Source organism: Parambassis ranga, chromosome 8, assembly GCF_900634625.1.
Source record: "Parambassis ranga chromosome 8, fParRan2.1, whole genome shotgun sequence".
Taxonomy (NCBI): domain Eukaryota; kingdom Metazoa; phylum Chordata; class Actinopteri; family Ambassidae; genus Parambassis; species Parambassis ranga.
The window spans coordinates 8,839,112-8,858,819 of record NC_041029.1 but is presented as its reverse complement, the minus strand read 5'-3'; the positions used below and the strand labels follow the sequence as shown (position 1 = coordinate 8,858,819).

The 19,708-nt window shown below is 40.0% G+C and overlaps 2 protein-coding genes across 2 annotated transcripts; both read right to left on the bottom strand.

The window, feature by feature from the left end:
• Positions 1-46: 46 nt before the first annotated feature.
• On the bottom strand, positions 47-7,212 carry fam83fa (family with sequence similarity 83 member Fa). The gene is made up of 5 exons (XM_028412047.1): positions 6,475-7,212; positions 3,457-3,624; positions 1,872-1,993; positions 313-1,100; positions 47-100 (listed from the first exon to the last, which is right to left on the bottom strand). Exons 1-5 carry the CDS (start codon positions 6,946-6,948, stop codon positions 51-53), a joined length of 1,602 nt encoding a protein of 533 aa, XP_028267848.1. The 5' UTR covers positions 6,949-7,212; the 3' UTR covers positions 47-50.
• A 611-nt stretch (positions 7,213-7,823) lies between these two features.
• grap2a (GRB2 related adaptor protein 2a) lies at positions 7,824-17,845 on the bottom strand. The gene is made up of 8 exons (XM_028412048.1): positions 17,605-17,845; positions 12,834-12,993; positions 12,655-12,746; positions 12,336-12,455; positions 10,211-10,400; positions 9,721-9,813; positions 9,520-9,636; positions 7,824-8,389 (listed from the first exon to the last, which is right to left on the bottom strand). Exons 2-8 carry the CDS (start codon positions 12,909-12,911, stop codon positions 8,210-8,212), a joined length of 870 nt encoding a protein of 289 aa, XP_028267849.1. The 5' UTR covers positions 12,912-12,993; positions 17,605-17,845; the 3' UTR covers positions 7,824-8,209.
• Positions 17,846-19,708: the final 1,863 nt, after the last annotated feature.

The following is a 19,708-nucleotide window of genomic DNA, read 5'->3' as shown; positions in this document are numbered from 1 at the left end:
ATCCTATTTATATCTCACACTATGCTGTATTGTTTGTGTTTTTTTCAGTCTCAAGACTGGATGCAGTTCTTCTTCTGATGCCGCCGCCGGCTTTTGTACCCTGTTGGGCAGAAAAAAACAGATTAATTCTCTCTAAGTGTTTTTTTTGAACGATTTACAAAAATTGTTTTTACTGCATGAGGTTTATATTAAACACATCTGGAGTTTCCATAATTGCTATTTACAGATTATTTTAACAATCAAATGACTAGGTATTTGTAATCTTAATATTTGATATGGGTTTCAGATAAATCACAACAATTGATCACATACCATCTTCGTCTCCTGTGTTGATGGTCTGCAGAGACATACTCCGCTGAATGAGCTTGGATGGCTTCCTGGTTTTGGATTTCAGTGGTCCTGGTTTGTCTATGACCTCAAATGAGTCCTCCAGCTCATTTCCTGCGCTGCCATTGGTCTCTGGCACTTTACTGGTGGGAGAGGGACTCTGAGAAGTGACCACCCCTTCCTCTATAGTCTCTGTACTCTGATTGGCTCCTTTGCCTTTTAAGAAGTGCCTAAAGGAACTACGCTGTTTCTTTGATCCAGGTGCATGGTTCTTCTTCTGGCTAACCTTTCCATCCTCATCCTCCTCCTCTGCAGGTGAACCAGGACTCTGTGGGGAGGCGTGCTCCACCTTTTCCTTGCTGTCCCTTCTGGTATGAAGGAAGCCGTTTCTTTGGGTCAGCCCTCCATCCTGCTGATCCCTTTGAGTTGACAGGTCTTGCAATGAACCTGTGAGGCCCAAACTGTTCCCGAAAACCAGGGAGTACTTGGGATTGTGATATTTATGTGCTGGTACTTTCAGGTCGATCTGTTTGGATTCTCCAACTGATACCTGAAAGCGGGACATGGAGACGGGCAGAGGCTGGATTTGCTCCACCTTTGGCTTCCTGATGGGTGTAGGAAGCGGAGGTTTGGTGATATTAAACTCCCTGTAGAGGTCCACCTGTTCAGACACAGCATACAGTTCTCTGAAGTCGTTGTCAAAAAAGTCCACAATGTGTCCTGACATCACAGTGATCGTGTTCCTGTCCATTCGAGATGAACTCCAGGTGAAGCTGTGGAAGAAAAAGGGACTGTGAACAAAACCTGTGGTGGAAAAGTGAACTTTTGATGAGACATTACATAACTAATCAGACAAGCTTAGCTTATCATTGACCTTTTTAATCATTTTTAAATGCGATAAACCTGCAGGATGCTTGAGACATGATCAGGAGGAGGTTCCTACAGTCATAAAGAAATATGCCTCATGAGTCAAAGGATGATGATGCTTCCTAAAAGGTGTATATCAGTCACTTTTGACTTGGACTGAAAGCTGCTGTGGTCAGTAATGTGGTTTAGCAGGGCTGAGTGACAGGCCATGTGTGCTGCCAACAGGAGCTTAAATGAGATCATTACTGCATGGAGTCTGGGTCAGAAATCATGACTAACGCTATGATTAGTTATGATTTGAAGTAGCAATACAGAAGTTATATGGAGGATATGATCAGCCCACTCACTCTGGTGTTCATTCACCTCTTTCACACTGTTGCACTGTCATTTAAATATCTGCCCCTATATAAACTTGATTAGAGTTTAAAATGGATGTGTAATTCATTTTAAGTATATATATTTATTTTTAATAAGCCATGTGACGCACAGAAAGCTCTTTGCTTTGTCAGTATTCATAATGGACAATAAGCGTTCCCTTGTTCAGACCAGATGCAATCATGTAATTTAAATAATTCATTTCTGCCACTTAGGATTTCATTTTTAATTTAATCTAAATCTTTTTTCTTTATTTACTTTGGAGTCTAGATATAATGTATCCATAAACTCTAGATATTCACCTGTACGACCCAAACATAACTTTCTCTCCATCCACCAGCATGTATTTGGAGCACAAGGAGCCGGGCAGTTTTCCAAAGGACAGGGCCAGCCCTGCACCTCTCACCATCCGCACACGGAGATTCTGCAAAGAAACACCCAGGTAATTACACAATTCAGAAGGCTTAGCATCTCACAGGTAAGCCTGAGTACACACAGCTATCAAGAATCCCCGACTGTACCGTGCATGACTGGCTCAATCCTGCAAGTGCCAAGTCAAACTGTGCCGTGCACACCTAGTAACATAATGTCAACTTTGTCACGAAGCACAGTCTAAAAAGCAAACCGCTTGGATCATGCTTGTTTACTAAAAGGGAAGAGAAAGAAAAAAGGAAACAGAAAGCAGACTGAGTAAACTGGGAGGAGGCTTTCCTATGCTGTCAGCGGTGTGAAGGCAAAGCATCAAGTTACAGTCTTTGGACGTGTTCTCAGGATCTATGAAGGTTCATTTGTAAGAAGTAAGAGTAACAGAGCCCGGTGCTCTGAAAAGGCCTTTCACAGCCTTATCAACTGACACCACTATGGGCAGCTCTTCCAGTGCCCCAGTTCAACCAGACTGGAGCTACAAAACTCTGCGCACAGCAGATAAGGCCTGGTATTGTATCCCTGTGCAGATAGGATGACAGTCTGACTCAGTGAACTGCTGTTCACTCTTAATCAGCATCATCTTTTCTCAGGTTCTACAACACCTAAATGTTCATTCAGGTCGACGCAGGAAATATTCCTCCAAACTATTTGTAGGCTACATTAATGTTTTGACATAGCTTTTTCATATTAATCCTATCTTATTAACCTTTTATTATTACTATTACTATGATAAATGCTACCACAGAATATCTTATCTTAGCTGTTTCTGTTACCTTCAGCTAACAGTTTCCACTTCTCTACACTGTTCCTATATACACTCATTATATTTTATTATACTAATATAATATTTTTTATATAAATATTATATTATTTTTTATCTTAATGAAATTTAGAGGACCTATTCTTAAAGTATCTATTTATTTATGTTAATTCAATATCAAAACTTTGTTTTACAGGTAATCTTCATTTATATTCATTCATATTTGACAGAATATTATGCTAAATTCAGCTTAGCTTTTGAAGTTCAGTGCAAGTGCAAAAACAGAAACACCTTTAACAACATATCGAATATGGTTTAACAGTTTTTGTTGTTCTACTGGAGTATCATCAGATATCTTATTACCCACACCTTTCCTTCCAGGAAAGGGTGGTGTTTTACAGATGAAATTCCTCCATTGTGTTGCTGTGAAGTTGTGAGTAGGTGTATAATCGTCCCAGATTTGGATGCACCAATCCTGTAAGAGCTCCGGGAACAAAGCATTTAATCGAAAACTACTCAGCAGTTTACTGTCAGGTTTTATCAAGTCATCTTTAACCAGGTCAGGCTTCTTCTAAAGAGCAGACAGATGATTCACAGCTTGTTGTCATTTATTCCTGTCACTGTTGTTGTCTACCACTGTGCTGTTTTTACATGTTTGTTTGCAGTTTATGTGTATGAGCCTCATTGCGTCTCCTCCTCACCCGCAGATGCACCGCATTAATCTGCAGCCGGGAGCACATGTCCAGAAAGTGTGGCACCCCCCTGGCCTCCAGCACGATGTAGACTGCCACCCCGCGCCGCGACGAGGCATCCAGAAGGTCCTGGAGGATCTGCAGGTCCGTCAGCAGATCCATGACAATGGCAACTGCCTAGGAGACACAGAGAGGGGACACAGCTGGTACGGTCCATGATGTATTTATACATGGACACACAAAGCAGAACATACATTCTATAAACCCTTTTTCCTGTTTAACCCCTCAGAGCAGTCAGATCACTCCTGGTTTCTTCCAGACAAATAAACGTTTTCCCCACACCTACTACCAGTCTGCACTATGACCTAAGAACCAGTGTCCTATTTTATTTTTCTGATGCGACAGAATTGAAGGAAGAAACAGTTGATGGCTCAGCAGAACTTGTTTTTCTAGGTAATTAGAACAGTTATTGACAAATGTCTGGACAAGTTCCAACAGGTTACAAATCAGATGCACTGCTAATCATTTCAAATTCAACCATCACATAACTTTCATATTGTGTGTGTGAATATCTTTATAGCACGCTCTATTTGCTATGGCTGTTTACCGTTTCACTGTCACGCTGGGTTTTTATATCCTTGAGTGCAGTTAAGAGCGATCATGTGAGTCTTTGTGTGTTTCCTTCCTGCATCTCTGCAGCAGGTTTAGTGTAAATCTTCCTGATTTAACCTCTTTTAACTGTTTAAGGCATCTTCTGCATAACAAGGATTAGATTTCTGAATTTCTATAATATAAAGTGTCTTTGGCGCTAGAGACACACTCTGCTCTTCCTTTTCATTAAAAACTTCAGAATCGTTTGTGAGTCAGAAACAGAAATGTTGACACTAGCGAGCTGTAAATTAAAGACGGGAGCATTCAGAAGCCAGCTGTCATAACTAGGCCAGCTTCTGTCTAAAGTTTGTGTAACAGCATGTCTGAGACTCCCTGAGTAAACTGCTTGGGAGTTTAATATGTAACCAAAAGGTATGTCTTCTGTACTGCTGTTTGTTTTCTGATCCATGACATACTGTATGGCTGACGCTTCGCCTTGTTTATTCTGTTTATTTAATGATTCCTTCTCTGCTGCACAGAGACGTTAGTTGTGGCACTTTAGTATTCCACGTGGCGTCAGACAATTAAATACTCCATTTAAAATAAGATTAGCTCGCCCATCTCACAGAACCTTTATAATTGCTTTTTCTAATAAAAATAAAACTGGGTGCAACATCCTTTGCGATGCTGCCTCTGCAGCTTAATGTAGCTCAACCGTTAACAACCTGTCACCTTAGCTCGCTTCAACATAAATTACACAGCAAGGCTCCAAGTCCTGATTTGAAATAATGGTCTCCTATAGAGTCCCATTATGCTTCCAGGATTAGCATGTGTGTGTGTGTAAAGACACTGCCAACACTGAATGAGTCTTTTAAGTATTTGGCAGCATGGATGATTTACTTTTCCTCCAGGGGAGCAATCTCAGCATGTGATTGGCTGATTAAGGGTTCTGATCTCTTGATTTGGTCGCTGAATAGATAATAAAGAAAATTAGCTTTTGTGTTAAAGTATATATAGCTCATATAGCATATATAGCTGCTAAAGCTCAACTCGCTGCCTCATCCTTTGTGACTTTTAACCTGCAGCTGTGTAGCCTCCACTTCTGCACAATCAGACCAATCACAGGTGAGCCTCCTGCCGCATACCTGAGAGGTCAGCCAATCAGAAGGAAATCTGGGAGATACATGGTTGAGGGGAAGAAATAAAGAAGAGGCTTGTGCTGGAGCTTAAGGATCGTGGGGGAGGTTAAGGGTTTCTGCTGCATGTCCTGATGTGAAGCTGACATTTAAAGCTGCGCCACATATGACTCAGCTTGTTAAAACTTGCACACACTCTCCCATTCGTGCACGATTTTATTACGTGTGACTGCTCAAGCTTTTGTTTTATGTCTAACTGGAAAATTTTGCAGATGTAATGCCGGTAAGCAGGTTTTCTCTGCTGCATTTAGTTTTTTTAAGTGTATTGAATTATGTCATACAAACACTTTTTAGCTCTATTCATAAGGAAATAACACAGAGGTGACGGATATTACTAAATAGCTTATAGGTTCAAATTAATTGGAGTTATTTATTTATCATTGATGGTTAATCTCCCAACTAATTGGGACTTTCTGTTCTGTCCACATGGTGGAAAAAAATGTTCACAAAACAACACCTTGAGGCGGATTACTCTGTCAGACTTAGAGTCAAACTTATTTATATAAAAGACTTGAGACTTGAGAACACTTGGACTGTTATTTAGATAGTAACATTTTAAAACATGTTTGTTATAGTTAAAAAATGACATGTTATTATCATCAAAATAGTTCCTGATTTTGCATAGATCACTACTTAAAAATAGCATAAATATGCATCTTTAGTTTTTTTATTTTATTTTATTATAAATGCCTTAAAGCTGAGAGCCTTGAATAAAACATGGTATCCATTCCACTTATGAAACATTACTCTCAGTCTGGGGGTCCTTTGTGGTCACATGATCAGCCAGCAGCCAATCTCCGAGTCATTTCAGAGTTATTGTCCTGTTGTGGGTCGAGCAGGTCAGTGACTTTGTTTTTATGGCACTACGTGCATTAAAAGTGTTTTTCCCTTTCTGGTTTTCCAGGTCAACCTGTAATCTGCTTTACATATAAACTGAGGCTTTGACGTTTAGTAAATAAAACCATCTCTCCGTCTTAATCTGTCTGGTCTACCTGATCCTGATCTCACTGTGTGCACAGCAGCAAGGACTGACAGACTGTTGAATGATTTGACTTTGAAAATCAATCTTTGCAGTTCTTCCTGGTGTTTCTAGAAGGACCACAGTTGTTCTTTGCTGTCTATCATTTATTGCGTTTTAAAGTTGGAGATGCTGACAGATAAATAACTGAGGAGACGTCATCATCATCTTATTAAGTCGAACAATAAAAACTTGTTTCTTGTTTCTTCTTTTTCCAGTTACCTTGTGTGATTCCTGTATCAGCCTCCTCACCACCTCCTTGATGTGAGGCCCCGGCTCTTTGGGTGGATGTGTGTACACAGACACGCGAGTCACTCCCTTGTAGACACCGCTGCTGCCGGGCCAGCCGATGTCCAGGGACGGGACCTCTGTGTCGGACATCTGGGGCCAGTATGTGGAGTGGACCCCGGAGTCCGCGCTGGAGGAGCCCTTGGACTTCTCCTGTTCGCCGGACTCGGAGTCGCTGTCCGTGTCATACTCCTGGAACGTCTTTCGGATGAGTTTGACCTCCCGGGCGGAGAGGAAGTCCTTGATGTTGTCCTCCTTGAGGCGCATCTTGAAGGATCCGTCCCCGCTCCTCAGCAGCTGCTCCAGCGCCGCCCGCTGCTCCTCGCTGTAGTAAAACTCCGGTCTGGACTCCGGGACCTTCTCGTTGACGTGCTCATCGTCCATGCACACCAGCTGAGATTCCGCCATGGCAAAAGTTCCCCGCTGTCTCTGCCGCTGCTTCACACGCCTGTGCTCTGTGGAACTGCGCTACCTGCGCTGACAGGTAGACAACAGGTAGCAGCAGGGGGCGGAGCCAGCAGGTAGGCTGTGAAGAAGCCCGTGTTATCAGACGACTTCCTGCTGCAGGACTTTCTAAGTATGGGTGCCGGAAGTGGTCAAAAATGTTTCATTAGTTATACTCTAGTACAATTTAAATTATGCTTTAAAAAAGAAATATCATCCCGCTGTTAATCTAATTTACACTTTTAGACTTATTAGTATTAGTATAGGCCTACTGCATTAAGAGCCTTACAAAAGTAAATACACTAATTATAGCATTAAAAGTACAGTAAAAAGTACTTCACTACAATTTTCATAGCCGCCATTTAATCCCAAAAATAATTCCCATACCTGCCTTTTACTACAAAATCCACGTATTAAGGACTATAATCACAAATAGGACTAAGAGCAGTGCTTTTAAATCCACGCTTAATTCCTCAACATTGAAGTAAACATAAAAATCCAGTCATAAGTGCTATGACAAAGAATTGATAAACCACGATGTGTTAAGTTTATGCTGCAATATTGCTCTAAGTCACATTCCTCACACTTTTACTGGGGTGTTTTGTCCTGCTCCAGATAACAGTAATCTCCTGTGCAGCTTTTATTTTGAAGGCCACCAGTTTTAGACTTGTGTGTTAGTTTTTGCTATCTTTATGCATCTGGGCAAGATTTGAAAAATAACAAGGGAGATTCCAGGATGAATAAAAGTTAAACTATATTAAAGGAGGATAAACCCTCTCTATAGTTTACATGAAAAGTCTGTGAGTTTCCCCAGAAATTCCTTATCACCATGAGTTAAATTTAGTTGTAAAAAATAATTTTATTTTCATGTCAGTAAATTGCAAGGAAGCATTCAGACTTTGTACAAAACTTTTTTTTCTGTAAATGTGGCTAAACATGAGCAGAAAGGGTTGATTCATCAGCAGCTTGGTCAACGAGCGCTCAGCAAATAAATACCTGCTGACAGACATGTCATGATACAAAGATGAAACATTCTCCTGTGCCATCTGCAGCACTTCCTGTGTGCTGGCTGAACATGTCATGGATTTAGTAAGTTCCTGCAGGAGTGTCTGCTCTCTGGTAACAAAAGCTCTGTGTTTACGTTCAGAAACACATTTGGAGTGTATGCAGATCCACTCTGTGTGTGTGTGTGCAGGCAGAGTAAAGATGTCGCCGGGGTATTTCATCACAACAGTGATGTGTAGTTTGCAGGAAATAGCCCACTCCTCCCCCGCAGCCTCCCTTTCCACCACGATGCGTCGGTGCGATCCAGCACCTCGATGATGTCACCGGCACAAAAACCGAGTTCGTCGTCTTCCTCTGCGTTGAAGTCGTACAGCGCCTTCACCTGCACCATGGACGCCCTCTGTGGAGTAAAAGCAAACTCTGATCAATACCTCACAGACGGCTTAGTGGATGTGATTGTTTCATAGGTGGGGTTGCAAGGCTTTGTCTGCACTGAGGTTGTTGGGATCTTAAGCTGGATCCATACTCCGCGAGACAAAGAGCGGAGAACGCGCTCCACGGGTGGTAAGAGATACAAAAAAAAGGTCTTTTCCGCACTGAGGTACCATACTCCGCGAGACGCGTGTGTGCAGAACTCCTCATACGGCCCGCCCACTAAACTATAAGGAAAGACTTTACTGAGTTTTTTAACACACCACAAGGACTTGTGCCATGGCAAGAGGGCATTATACAGAGAGGGTGCCTGCAACAGCGTGAGATGTCCGGCGATGAGTTGTGAAAATGCGACATTAAAAGTAACAACAGCAAAGATTCAGTGTTTGTGCCTTTATGACCACATTTGCACATCTACTGTGTTCCAATGTGCCTGCGATACTTCAAACTGTCCGGTGATGAGCTGTGAAGATGCGACATTAAAAGTAACAATAGCAAAGATATACAGACATTGTTAACGAGCCTGTTATGCCCGGGTATGTAGGAGTATATAGAATGGTAATAACAGTCACCATCTGGTATGTGTGAATGGCTGTCTGGAGTTATTGGTGACAAATCACCCTGACTTGCCTTTCTTTCTTTCTTTTATTGCTCATCATGCAAAACCAGTATGGTCTTATCTAAATCTGTTGAATCAGTGCTGTTTATACACCTACCTATATACCTGGAGAGGCTCTTGCGCTTCTCCACTTTCATCACGCCCACAATAAATTCCGACCAATCACAGCATGGTTGCCGCACAGCCTTGAAAGACAAAGTTCGGCCCGAACCCTGTGCACAGGAGTGCGGATCAGCGGGCGGTCAGAGACAAAAAATGACGTCATTTTGTGGGCGTAACGTCTGCAGGGGGGGAAAATGTCTTTGTCTCGCGGAGTATGGATCCAGCTTTAAAGTAAGGTTTACTCGTATTTGGTACAATCTTCATTATCTCTAATGATGATGTGAAATCAATCACAAACCCCCCCACCACCATTTTAACTTAAATGCTTGTTTCTGATGTGTATTGTGCTGTTTAGGATCAGTGTGTAGTAAGCTGACCTGAGGCAGGGGCAGGGTTTCAGAGGTGCGCCTGGGAAGATGAGCAGAACTGACAGGGCTACTTCGTCCTGTGTGGCCAATGGTGGATGCTCTCTCCTCCAGACCAGGTCTTTTAACCTGGGAAAACAAGGGTATATATGGTCTTTCCAGTCCAAAAGCTCTATTTAGCTTATTAGGCGATATTAGGCGAGTGAGGTGTACCAGCTGGCTGTGAGGCTGGTCTGAAGCTCTGCGCGGTGCTGCAGAGACGGCAGCAGCTGTGTTACGTTGTTCAGGCAAACTTCCCCTCTTCACCTGCCGGAAGGAAGCAGACAGGAAGTAGATAAGAGTGCACAGTTACAGGAGGCACTATGCATACAAGACGGCATATCTATTTATATTTTCATGAATCAAAGTTTTTTTTTTCATCAGTGGGGTTTTTATAGTGAACAAGATTAAGGTTATCACTTTGAGAGCAAACAGGCAGCAGAATGTGAGAAATCCTTTGAGCTCATACAAACATACTCAAACATGTAAATGTCAAAAGATGAGTCTAATATTGTCTCTAGCCCCCCTAAATATCTCTAAATAAACCAATAAGCATTTATACAAAACACCAAAACCAATGCTTTTTCTCTTCTATTACAGTGAAATAAAGATTTATAGTTATCTTCATTAAAACACCATGAACATTAACCCTGACACCTCTTACCGACTGGGCTGTGGATGCAGCCTTGCTGCCCGGGCTGCCATCGTTGAGGTAAATCTCTCTGGTTTTAGAGATGCTGCTGTTTTTGTAGAACTCCACCAGCTTGTTGAGGGAGGTGAACTTCTCAGACCACAGGAAGTACTGGCCTTTGTTATCCCTCATCACCTTGAAGTGCTGTACGTCACTCTCATGTCTGAGCAAAGATGAAAAGAAAATAATAACTGTATATATTTTGGCATTGTCAGAGGATTTTTTTCTTTACAATAATCTCTGAGCTGTCATTAAATTTAAAACAGACATGCAGAAACAGTGCAGTTAAAGTTAAACAATACATTCCCAGGTTTCCTTCATTCCAGACGTTCAGCTGTCTCCTCTGCTGGATTGTCCTCTGCTGGTCAATGTGCAAAACTACAAAATCAAAGTTGACTAGAAAGCAAAAAACTCCCAAATAGCCTACAGACACAGATTACATGTGTACATTACTCCCTATTATTACTAGGCTGTGTTGAATACAACAACACAACAATACAATAGGTCAATCTGGGTTCTAATCTTAATCCTTTATAAATTCTGAAGGGCAGATTTAAAACAGACGACAGCTACGGTCTTTACTTCAGGGTTAAATCTGGTGTAATGGCTTGCTTAAAGTTATCTTTCCTTAAAAAAAACAACCCTTTGGTGCCATGTGTATTTTTACTATTGCGGTATTACCATGTTAAACAGGGGCTCAGCAATGAGCGTGGACTCTGTAGACTACTTCCTTAGAGATGATTGAAGCAAGGCGTCTGGACTTGTAGAAGAGTGAGAGAGGACTCTACAAGTCCAGACACCTTGCTTCAATCTTATCTACGTATTATGAACTGGATGACTGCGAATCTTCATCAACATAGACTACTTCCTGTTTTATTCTGAAATCTCTCTAGCCTGTTATATCTTGTCTTTTTCCCTGCCAGGTTTTGTTTCTGCTTTGTTTCTCTTTATTCAGCATATAAATCTTCAGCTTTCAGCCACTCAAAGACTTACTTACATTATTACAGTAATATTATAGGAATAAAATTATTTGTATGTAACTTAATTATTGAATAATTATTTAATTTTCATCAGCTTTTGAATGCCCTTATTTTGTGTTCTATTTGGGGTCAGGTTATGTTAAATGTGAGTTCCTTCATTTTTGTTTTGAGGAGGATACTTTTGAGGGGAACAAGATCGAATCTTTTGTTGTGAATTCGATTAGCTCTTTGCTAACTTCACATGGAAAAAACACTTTTTGGCAACACACATTTAGATTTTTCTGCAGCCATGCTAACAGCTTGGTAAAAATGGTTTGTGTTAGACATCAAGTAAATACTTACTAGTAGTAACTTACTAGCAGTAAGCCTTTAATTGGAGCTGGGAATAGCATAATGATAATCGAACTGAAACTAAAAGCTAAAACATGGCCTTTTGTGTTACATGTTTTCGATTCCAAGCTGAAGAACTCAAACAAAAGAAACAGCAGTGTGCATTTCCACCATTTTCACCACTGATATTTTGCATTGAAAGTCAGGCCGAACAGTGAAAAAGCAGTGTGACGGGTTGTAGACGTGTTAAAGTAAACACAGTTCTGTCACAGCCTGCCTCTGTGCTGGTTCCTCTGCTGCTGCAGATGTCTCTGCAAACAAATTTCAGTCTTGCAAAATCTGCAGCACACAGTTGTGATGAAGTCATGAGTCAGAGTACTTTTTAATGTATGTCAAAGTTTCACAGATATTATTCACACCTCAACGTGACCACATTAACAACTTGATGTGAACAAGTAGCATCGTGTGACTTACCAGTTACATATTAACAGAAATTCTTTTTTTCTGGTCAATTATTTACCAAAGCTGGGTTTAAAAAGGAAGTTTGCTTTGTCAGCTGAAATTCTCGGAAATTTGAAGTAGAACTGGTCTGTGTCTCCAAACAGAAGGTAGAACTAAGCCTGCAGCTTTTCAACATATCAGTCTCATCTTTTTTCCTGTTTCTGTCTTGTTTTGTCTGAAAACTCAAATAAAAATAATAATTTTAGCTGTTGTAAAAGGGTGTAAAAAAATGATCAAATCCCCTCAATCTAAAAATAACTGCCTCAGACTGACACCGTTTCACTCACTTGACAGAGATAGAGAAGTCTCCAGGGGAGCTCTGACACCCTCGGATCATGAAGTCTCCCACGTCTTTGTACCTCAGGAGGTCCTCTGCAGCATTGCGACTGGCATTCTCCCGAAACCACCTGCACACAGAGGCCACAATGCTCCTGATTATTTGGCATGAACAACAGGTACACACATTCACACACCTGCCAGTGTTAAATAAAACCTTCTGTTCCAGACTAATGTGATTTAAGTACCAGTATAACAATTGTTTTCTCTTTTATAGTGTTTGTAGTAATTAGTCCATAATACTGACAGACATTTATAACTGTTTCTCACCCAGGAGTCTGCATTTCAATGTAGTTTTTTGGTACAAATCCTTCCTGTCCGTTTATCTCAGCTTTACACCACTCATCTTGTAGACTTAAAATCTGATCAGAGGCAGAGACAGAAGTGATGTCATACATAGGTAGTAAAAAAAATAAAATAATTTAATAATAATCTAGTCACACACAGACCTTGAGAATATCACCCTTTCGGAAACTGAGCTCATCGTCTGCTGTCGCAGTGAAATCATACTTTCCTCTGGCCTCCATTAGGAGCAGCTGAAGTGTCAAAAATGGTTTAACAACAAGCACACGTAGAGCGATGAGGTGTGAGTCCAGGACAGTTGTTTCTCTGCAGGGTAGAAGGTAAACACAGGAAATTGACATTAATGCACATTAATGTTCTGAAAAGATTTAAACATCTTTACCTATCATGGCACATTGACAAAAACCTAATCTTTGTGAAACCTCTCCCTCCGAGGTGCCAACGCTAAACCGATACAGTAAAGAACAGTATTTTGGAAGTCACAGGATGATTTCTAAATGGTTAAAATGTACTTTTCAGATTGTGCTTCTGATTTTATACCACATGAAAAGACCTTGACAGCATGTGCTGCAATAAGAATGGGCTCGTAGCATTAAACATTTTTTATAGATACAACAAAAGTGTTCTGTTTCAACCTTTCTGTGAGAATCATATTATTTCTTCACCTGTTTAATGATGGAAGGCAAGACAAATATAATCTATTAACGTACTAAACTATAAAAACATGACTACGTCTGCTTCTGGTAAATATACTGTGTGTGGTCACATGTCACTCAGCAGTTAACATGAATGAAAAACACGGAAATGACATGCAGGCTGTAAAAGGAACTGGGAAATTTTAATCTATTTTAAAATTAGGAAACAAACACATACACACAAGGCACTTCTCCTTCCCCCGTGCTGTTTAAAAGACAGATACAAAAGGAGGGGAAGGAGGTCATCACATCATTAAAGAAAATGTAATTATCCAATTAAAAGTTCTAAAACATGGATCAAACGGTTTTAATCCCATGACAGCAATTACTGAATTATTGGTTTATTCTCCCACAGATGTGAATAAAGCTTCACTCTTTGTGGTTACAGAGCAAAGGATGTGGTGAGTTATCGTCAAAAAAGAAGAAGAAGGCAGGCTCCTTTGCCTAACTCAGGCAGCTGAAGGGCGTTGTGCAAACCTACACCTTTTTTCTTTGATCTTAAGGACAGGAGGAGCAGGACTGTAACATGCACTCTGTGTATTACCCCTTTCCCAATGGGGAAAACAAATGCCACATAATAAAAAGATAATCTTTTAATCCAAGCATATGTCTTCAAAATCAACCCTGTTTTATCCTGTAGAGAGCACATGCATCCCAAACCACATGCTGAATAAAGTCAAGGCTAAACAGTTAAAGCACAAAATGTTCCAACTCAACTCAAACCTTAATCATACATTTAGATATTCTGTTGTAAGTAAGTACACCTTTTTACAACAGCTAAAGTAAGTAAATGTAAGAAACCTAGCTCAAAGTACAGTGTTGAAATGCAGTCAAAGATATTGTCTAAGAAAATACTTCACACTCTAATACAGGAGTCATTTGTAAACAGTAGAGAAACTCACCTAAAACAAACTTTAACGTAAATTTAGGGATGTCCCGATCAGGTTTTATTGCCTTTGAGTCCGAGTCCGAGTCATTTGATTTTGAGTATCTGCCGATACCGGGTCCCGATCCGATACTTTCAAGATTCTCTATAAAGGCTATAAAGGATTTCAGACACGCAGCAGCTCATCGAGACCTCGCTCCAAAAGCAACTGTCATACCTAGGCCTGTCATGATAACAGATTTTGCTGGGTGATTAATTGCCAAGAGAAATTATTGCGATAATCGATAATATTGTTGTTTTGAGACCATGTTCAACTAATATAATGATAACGACATATAATGCTAATACACCCTTTCAAAGATCAATAAACTTTAATTTCTAAAGAACATTTAACACTGGAAAGGTCCCAACCATCAACATTATTATTATTATTATTAATGATATTAATATTAATGTTGATATTATTAATATGAGTAGTGGTAGGCCTATTACCATGGCTTATCTGAGCATAGTCAATGGAGTTAAGTCAAACCAACCAGCACGTCATGAGCAACAGAGAGCCAAACAACACGCACTCTCTGGGAGTGGGCTCACCTGTACGCACATGTGCTTGTGTGCGCACGCCTTTGCGTTTGCATGTGTGTATGCGCATCAGCACCGTGGTCTGCTCAGAACATCCCGTAAACGTTACACAATGAGTTAAAAAATAAGAACTACCTGTGGATTTGACACATTTTAAGACAGAAGCCGTGGGACATATAAAGGCCGTCGGACTCACTCCGGTGTGTACGACGCACCGGAGTGACGCCTTTTGTCATCCAGCCTCTTTGGCAGCGAGAGGGAGAGAGAGAGAAAGAGAGGAAAACAAACCAGCATGCAAATGTAATTTATCGCGGCCGAAAAACTTAATTTATCGTGCAATTAATTGATTTATTGTTTATCGCGACAGGCCTAGTCATACCCCTACACTACAGGACACAGAGCCACCCTGCACAGAAGGCGTTAACTTTGAGAGCCCTAATATATCCGAGTCCTGATCGGGAGGTAACGTCCGATTCCGATCGAGTCTGAAATCAAGTAATCGGGCCCAATTTCCGATCACGTGATCAGATCGGGACATCCCTACGTAAATTACCTATACTTACTTACAAAAACATATGTCTGAACAGCAGAACAGCATTTATCTCAATGTAAAGTAGCAGTAAACGTAAAGACAACTATTGAGCTAAAATGTTAAAGTTAAATACTGTGTGTAGATGAGTGCTTTTGATCCATTCAGAGCTCAGCAATGAGCCAGACAGTTAATGACAGTCCATTGCTTGGTCATCTCAGCCAGATTAAGTGGGATATAACATCTTCACTTTATTAATTGAGTTTTAAGGGATAGCGTAGTTATTCCCAGCAGCTGCTTAGTGACCATCTTGTGGTGTTCATATATTCATTCCCGCTGCAGCCAATCAGAGTGGAGTATCTACACAGACAGCAGCACAACATACAGTATAATGAAGTGGTTTTCTTAAACTTCAATATTCAGTTGTTTTCTTCGTCGATGTTTGTTGTTTGGCTATGTTCGGTGATATTCTTACATTTTCTGGTAATTTTGCTCAAATATGATTGATTACTTCCAAAAGGAAGTCTTTTTGTCTCTTTTTTGTGTATTTACAAGACTTTGATCTTGGTGCTTAAACAACGTCAGCATTATTTTGTACTGGTGATAACAACCAACTGCAAACTGCTGTAAAAAGTGTTGCCTACAATGCTCAGTGAAGTTTCACAGTGATGCACCTGCTGTCTGTGTGCACAGACCCATGCAGATGCACAGGATTTCACTACCAGTTCATCGAGTACTTTGACTTTATTTTTTTAATAAATTAAGTAGGGTTTGAGGTATTTGAGAGGAAGTGAGACCAAATATGACCAGTAATGTCGCTAAATTCCAAAATATTTGCAGACATATAACAATTTTAGTATTTTAATCAATAATCTTGTAATATTTATCTAAATGTGTTGTTTTTATATAAACTAGCATGGCTGAAAAGAATTAGACTCTTCATGGGTGCAGCAAACTGTACAGTCTGCCTTACATGCAGTAGAATATTTTTTTAAATAATTAAATAGTAACAGTGTAGCGCAAGGACCACATTCCTTTTAGAAAGCAGAGGAGCCATATTAAGTATAAAGAATCTCAAATCCTGCTTAGGCTCAGTACGTCCACGACTAAACAAGGCTGGTAGGTTTGTCGGGTATGAACATGGCCACCCCTGAATGGACAAACTTGATCCTTCATTCAAGCTTCAGCTACAGAAATTCATTCAATCTAAATATTTTACTCAGCTAATGCTGCTTGTGGAGGGGCTGTATTAAACGTATTAATCCAGGGGCTCTTTTTGTGAGTTTGTCTGCTTAACAGGGGTCATAAGGGCTCATTCTTCATTATTGGATTGGTTGCTGGTTGGTATATAAAGATTACTACAGCAACATTAGGTCTCACTGAGTTATGTCAGACCTTAAAAAATAGTAACAAAAAAGGTGTAGCAAACACTGCTGAGTTTTGAATACATATTAGGCACGGGAGTCTAGAACAGGCGTGTGAATGTAGACTAGTGGTCAACCTGCTGTGGGCTTCTTGTGACTTTGTGGTAAACTCATCCCTCTTCTCTCTCGACGGCCGGCTCCCGCTAAGTGAGAAATGTGTGTGATATGTTAGAAGAGGACGTGTTTTGATACCACTTCTCTCAGGGCTCATGCTTTGACGCGATGACCTCTGACCCTCGGACAGAACAGATAAATAAATGTGCATTGGGACCGGTGTATGTTTTAACAGTTGTAGTCTACAACAACACTTGTCGCATGCTCTCTCTTTCTGTCTCACCAACAACAGCTTTTCAAACCACTTCCCCAAAGTGAGCTGACTTCAACATACAGTTGAGGAACAAACAAACCTTTTGAAACTGACAGATCTGGTAAATGAAAGCATAATTAACTGAAATATCACTTCAGAAATGAAGATATGATGACGGATGTGGACCATGGTGTCCACATTGCAATGCAGCCTTGATAATTGAGATAATTTATGAATCATTTAAACATTTATGACTCTTCTAGAAAGTCAGATTATGATGTTTTGTGTGTTTGTAGAGCCTGGATTTCTGATTCAATTAAAATACATACACTGCCATAAGATACTGTAAATATTTGATTCATCTGACAGGAATGACAGAAGGAAGACAGAGAAATAGAAACAGGAAGAGAAGTGAGGATATAGTGTAATCTGTTATTTGTATAATGAGATTTTGTATTGGATTATTTATGTATATTAAACATTGTTCAGCTTACCTGTCCTCTTCTCTGCAGTGGGTGAAGTTTTCTTTTTTTGAAGCCTGGCTGATTCTGTCTCAGGAGTGTGAACACAGTAGCATTGCTGAGGGTTCAGAAGAATATTAAAGTCCAGGTTTAAACTGAAAGTTGTTTTCCTAAAGTCCAGGCTGGACGAGGTCGACTAAAGACAGGACGTTAAGTAGCTTTCTGTTTCTCTGCAGTCTGTGGTCACGGACGCCGCCGCTGCTGCTTAAACAGAGCCGCCTCTCTCTTAAGACTGAATGTAACTTCCTTCAGCATTTCAAAATAAAGCTCCACAGGCTGCAATGGGCTCTGCTGTGAAGACTGTACTGTTGGTTTGAAGCAAGTTGCTATTTTATGAAAACGTATGTCTTTACTATACAACTAAAAGTGTCATCATTTTCAATTCCTTCAAAACAAATGTGCATGTGTAAAATGCCTAAAATCTCCCAGTGCATTATTTGTGTACAACATGGAGCCCTGTGCTGCCTCTTATGATAAACACGACTTTACAAACTAACAAACCAGCCCCAGGAAAATGTTAAGGCACAGAATCAATACAAAGATTGATTTGTCTGTGGTAATTTGCATCACAAACACATAAGATGAACTGATTAGTTTACAAGCTTGCAGTGCTTTATGTAAGGCATAACACACAATTGATGATGTGACTGAATTATTTAGAATTTATTTAAGATTAATATAGATTAATTATTCGTAGTTATGCTTATTGACTGCACTGGTGCTGAGGCAGTGCTGACATTTCCCACTAATCACTTAATTTAGTTTTGATGGAGTGTATTGATTGACAGAAAATCTAACTGTATGTAATTCCTTTATGGAAGTGCTTTTTAAAACTGTTGCCTTCACTCAGCTGTGATTGACCCATCCACATGTAAACACTGTGTGCAAATCAATGCTTCATCTACCAGAGCTATGAAATATTGATTGTAATGTGGTTGTTGTTTAAAACCTCATAATTTAAGCACGACTAAATTATTCAGTTATGTACAAGAATGAGTTTTGCCTCTCAGTCTGCACTTGTAGATGAGAAACAAGCAGACTGCAAGTATCCTGAGTGTGTCAGAGCAGACAGTTGGCAGGAAAGCGTAAAGGTGTGCATCTGACCTGAATCTCCAAACCGCTTACTGTGCACAGCTGCTGCTGGTGGATCTCGCTGACATCCGCCATTCTCACTCAATACCACAAGATGAATACAAATTTGTACACATTTAGGTAGACTTGGCTTTGTGTACTGCAGGTATAAGCTGTGGCCAACTGTTAAAGTAATTACTTACAGTATTTTTTTAAACACACTGTAATGTAATTGTAACCAGATAGGAGAATATTTGTATTTCCATATGCAGCATATATTATTGGTTATGCATAACTCAGTAGATAGGTTTAACTTTGGGGACTTTGCACTTATAGAGCTGTCTGAACACTTCTGTCTGTAAGTATTAGGCTACTTCCATCCCCAAATAGTACAAATAGGAGTGTTGATGGTGTGAGAGTTCTTGTACAGATTCACGCAGGCAACCTCTTTTGTAACTGCAAGTGTTTCTATTATAGTTATAGTATATTCAGCTGCAGTTGTTAATTTTTGCCACTGGATGGCGCACTTGATGCACACAAAAAAAGCTTCAGTTACTGGAAAGCTTTAGGTTTATGCTCATTAGCTGAATTTTGGGTATTTTGAATGTTTTGAATGTTAACATACAGAATAAAGTATTAAAATTGAGTATTTGTTGAATCTCTGTCTATACCTTACTTATTTACTTACTTACTTACTTACTTACTCACTTACTTGTTACATTAATACATTATTACACTGTTCCATTCGTTCATATAAGGGTCTATGTTTACCATTTCATCCGCCAAGTATTTTATGTTCTGTTCATTTTATGTCTGTTATGCCATGTCTGTCATGTAAATTTAGCCTTACTGTAGTTTATTTACTTAATTTTATCTTAGTTTTTATCTTATTGCATGTTAATTATTATATGTTCTTTGTATGCACCAATCACTAAGGCAAATTCCTAGTAATGTGAACCCCCTTCACTTACATGGCAATAAACATGATTCTGATTCTGATTCTGAT

Coding starts and splice junctions, on each gene's coding strand:
- fam83fa (XM_028412047.1), bottom strand. CDS start 6,948: ATGGCGGAATCTCAGCTGGTGTGCATGGACGATGAGCACGTCAACGAG. Junction 1,101..1,871: donor GTTATGTTTGGGTCGTACAG/GTGAATATCTAG, acceptor TTTCTTCCACAG/CTTCACCTGGAGTTCATCTC. Junction 101..312: donor CAACACAGGAGACGAAGATG/GTATGTGATCAA, acceptor TCTGCCCAACAG/GGTACAAAAGCCGGCGGCGG.
- grap2a (XM_028412048.1), bottom strand. CDS start 12,911: ATGGAGGCCAGAGGAAAGTATGATTTCACTGCGACAGCAGACGATGAG. Junction 10,401..12,335: donor GACTTCTCTATCTCTGTCAA/GTGAGTGAAACG, acceptor ATCTTTGCTCAG/ACATGAGAGTGACGTACAGC. Junction 9,637..9,720: donor ACCAGCCTCACAGCCAGCTG/GTACACCTCACT, acceptor TTGTTTTCCCAG/GTTAAAAGACCTGGTCTGGA.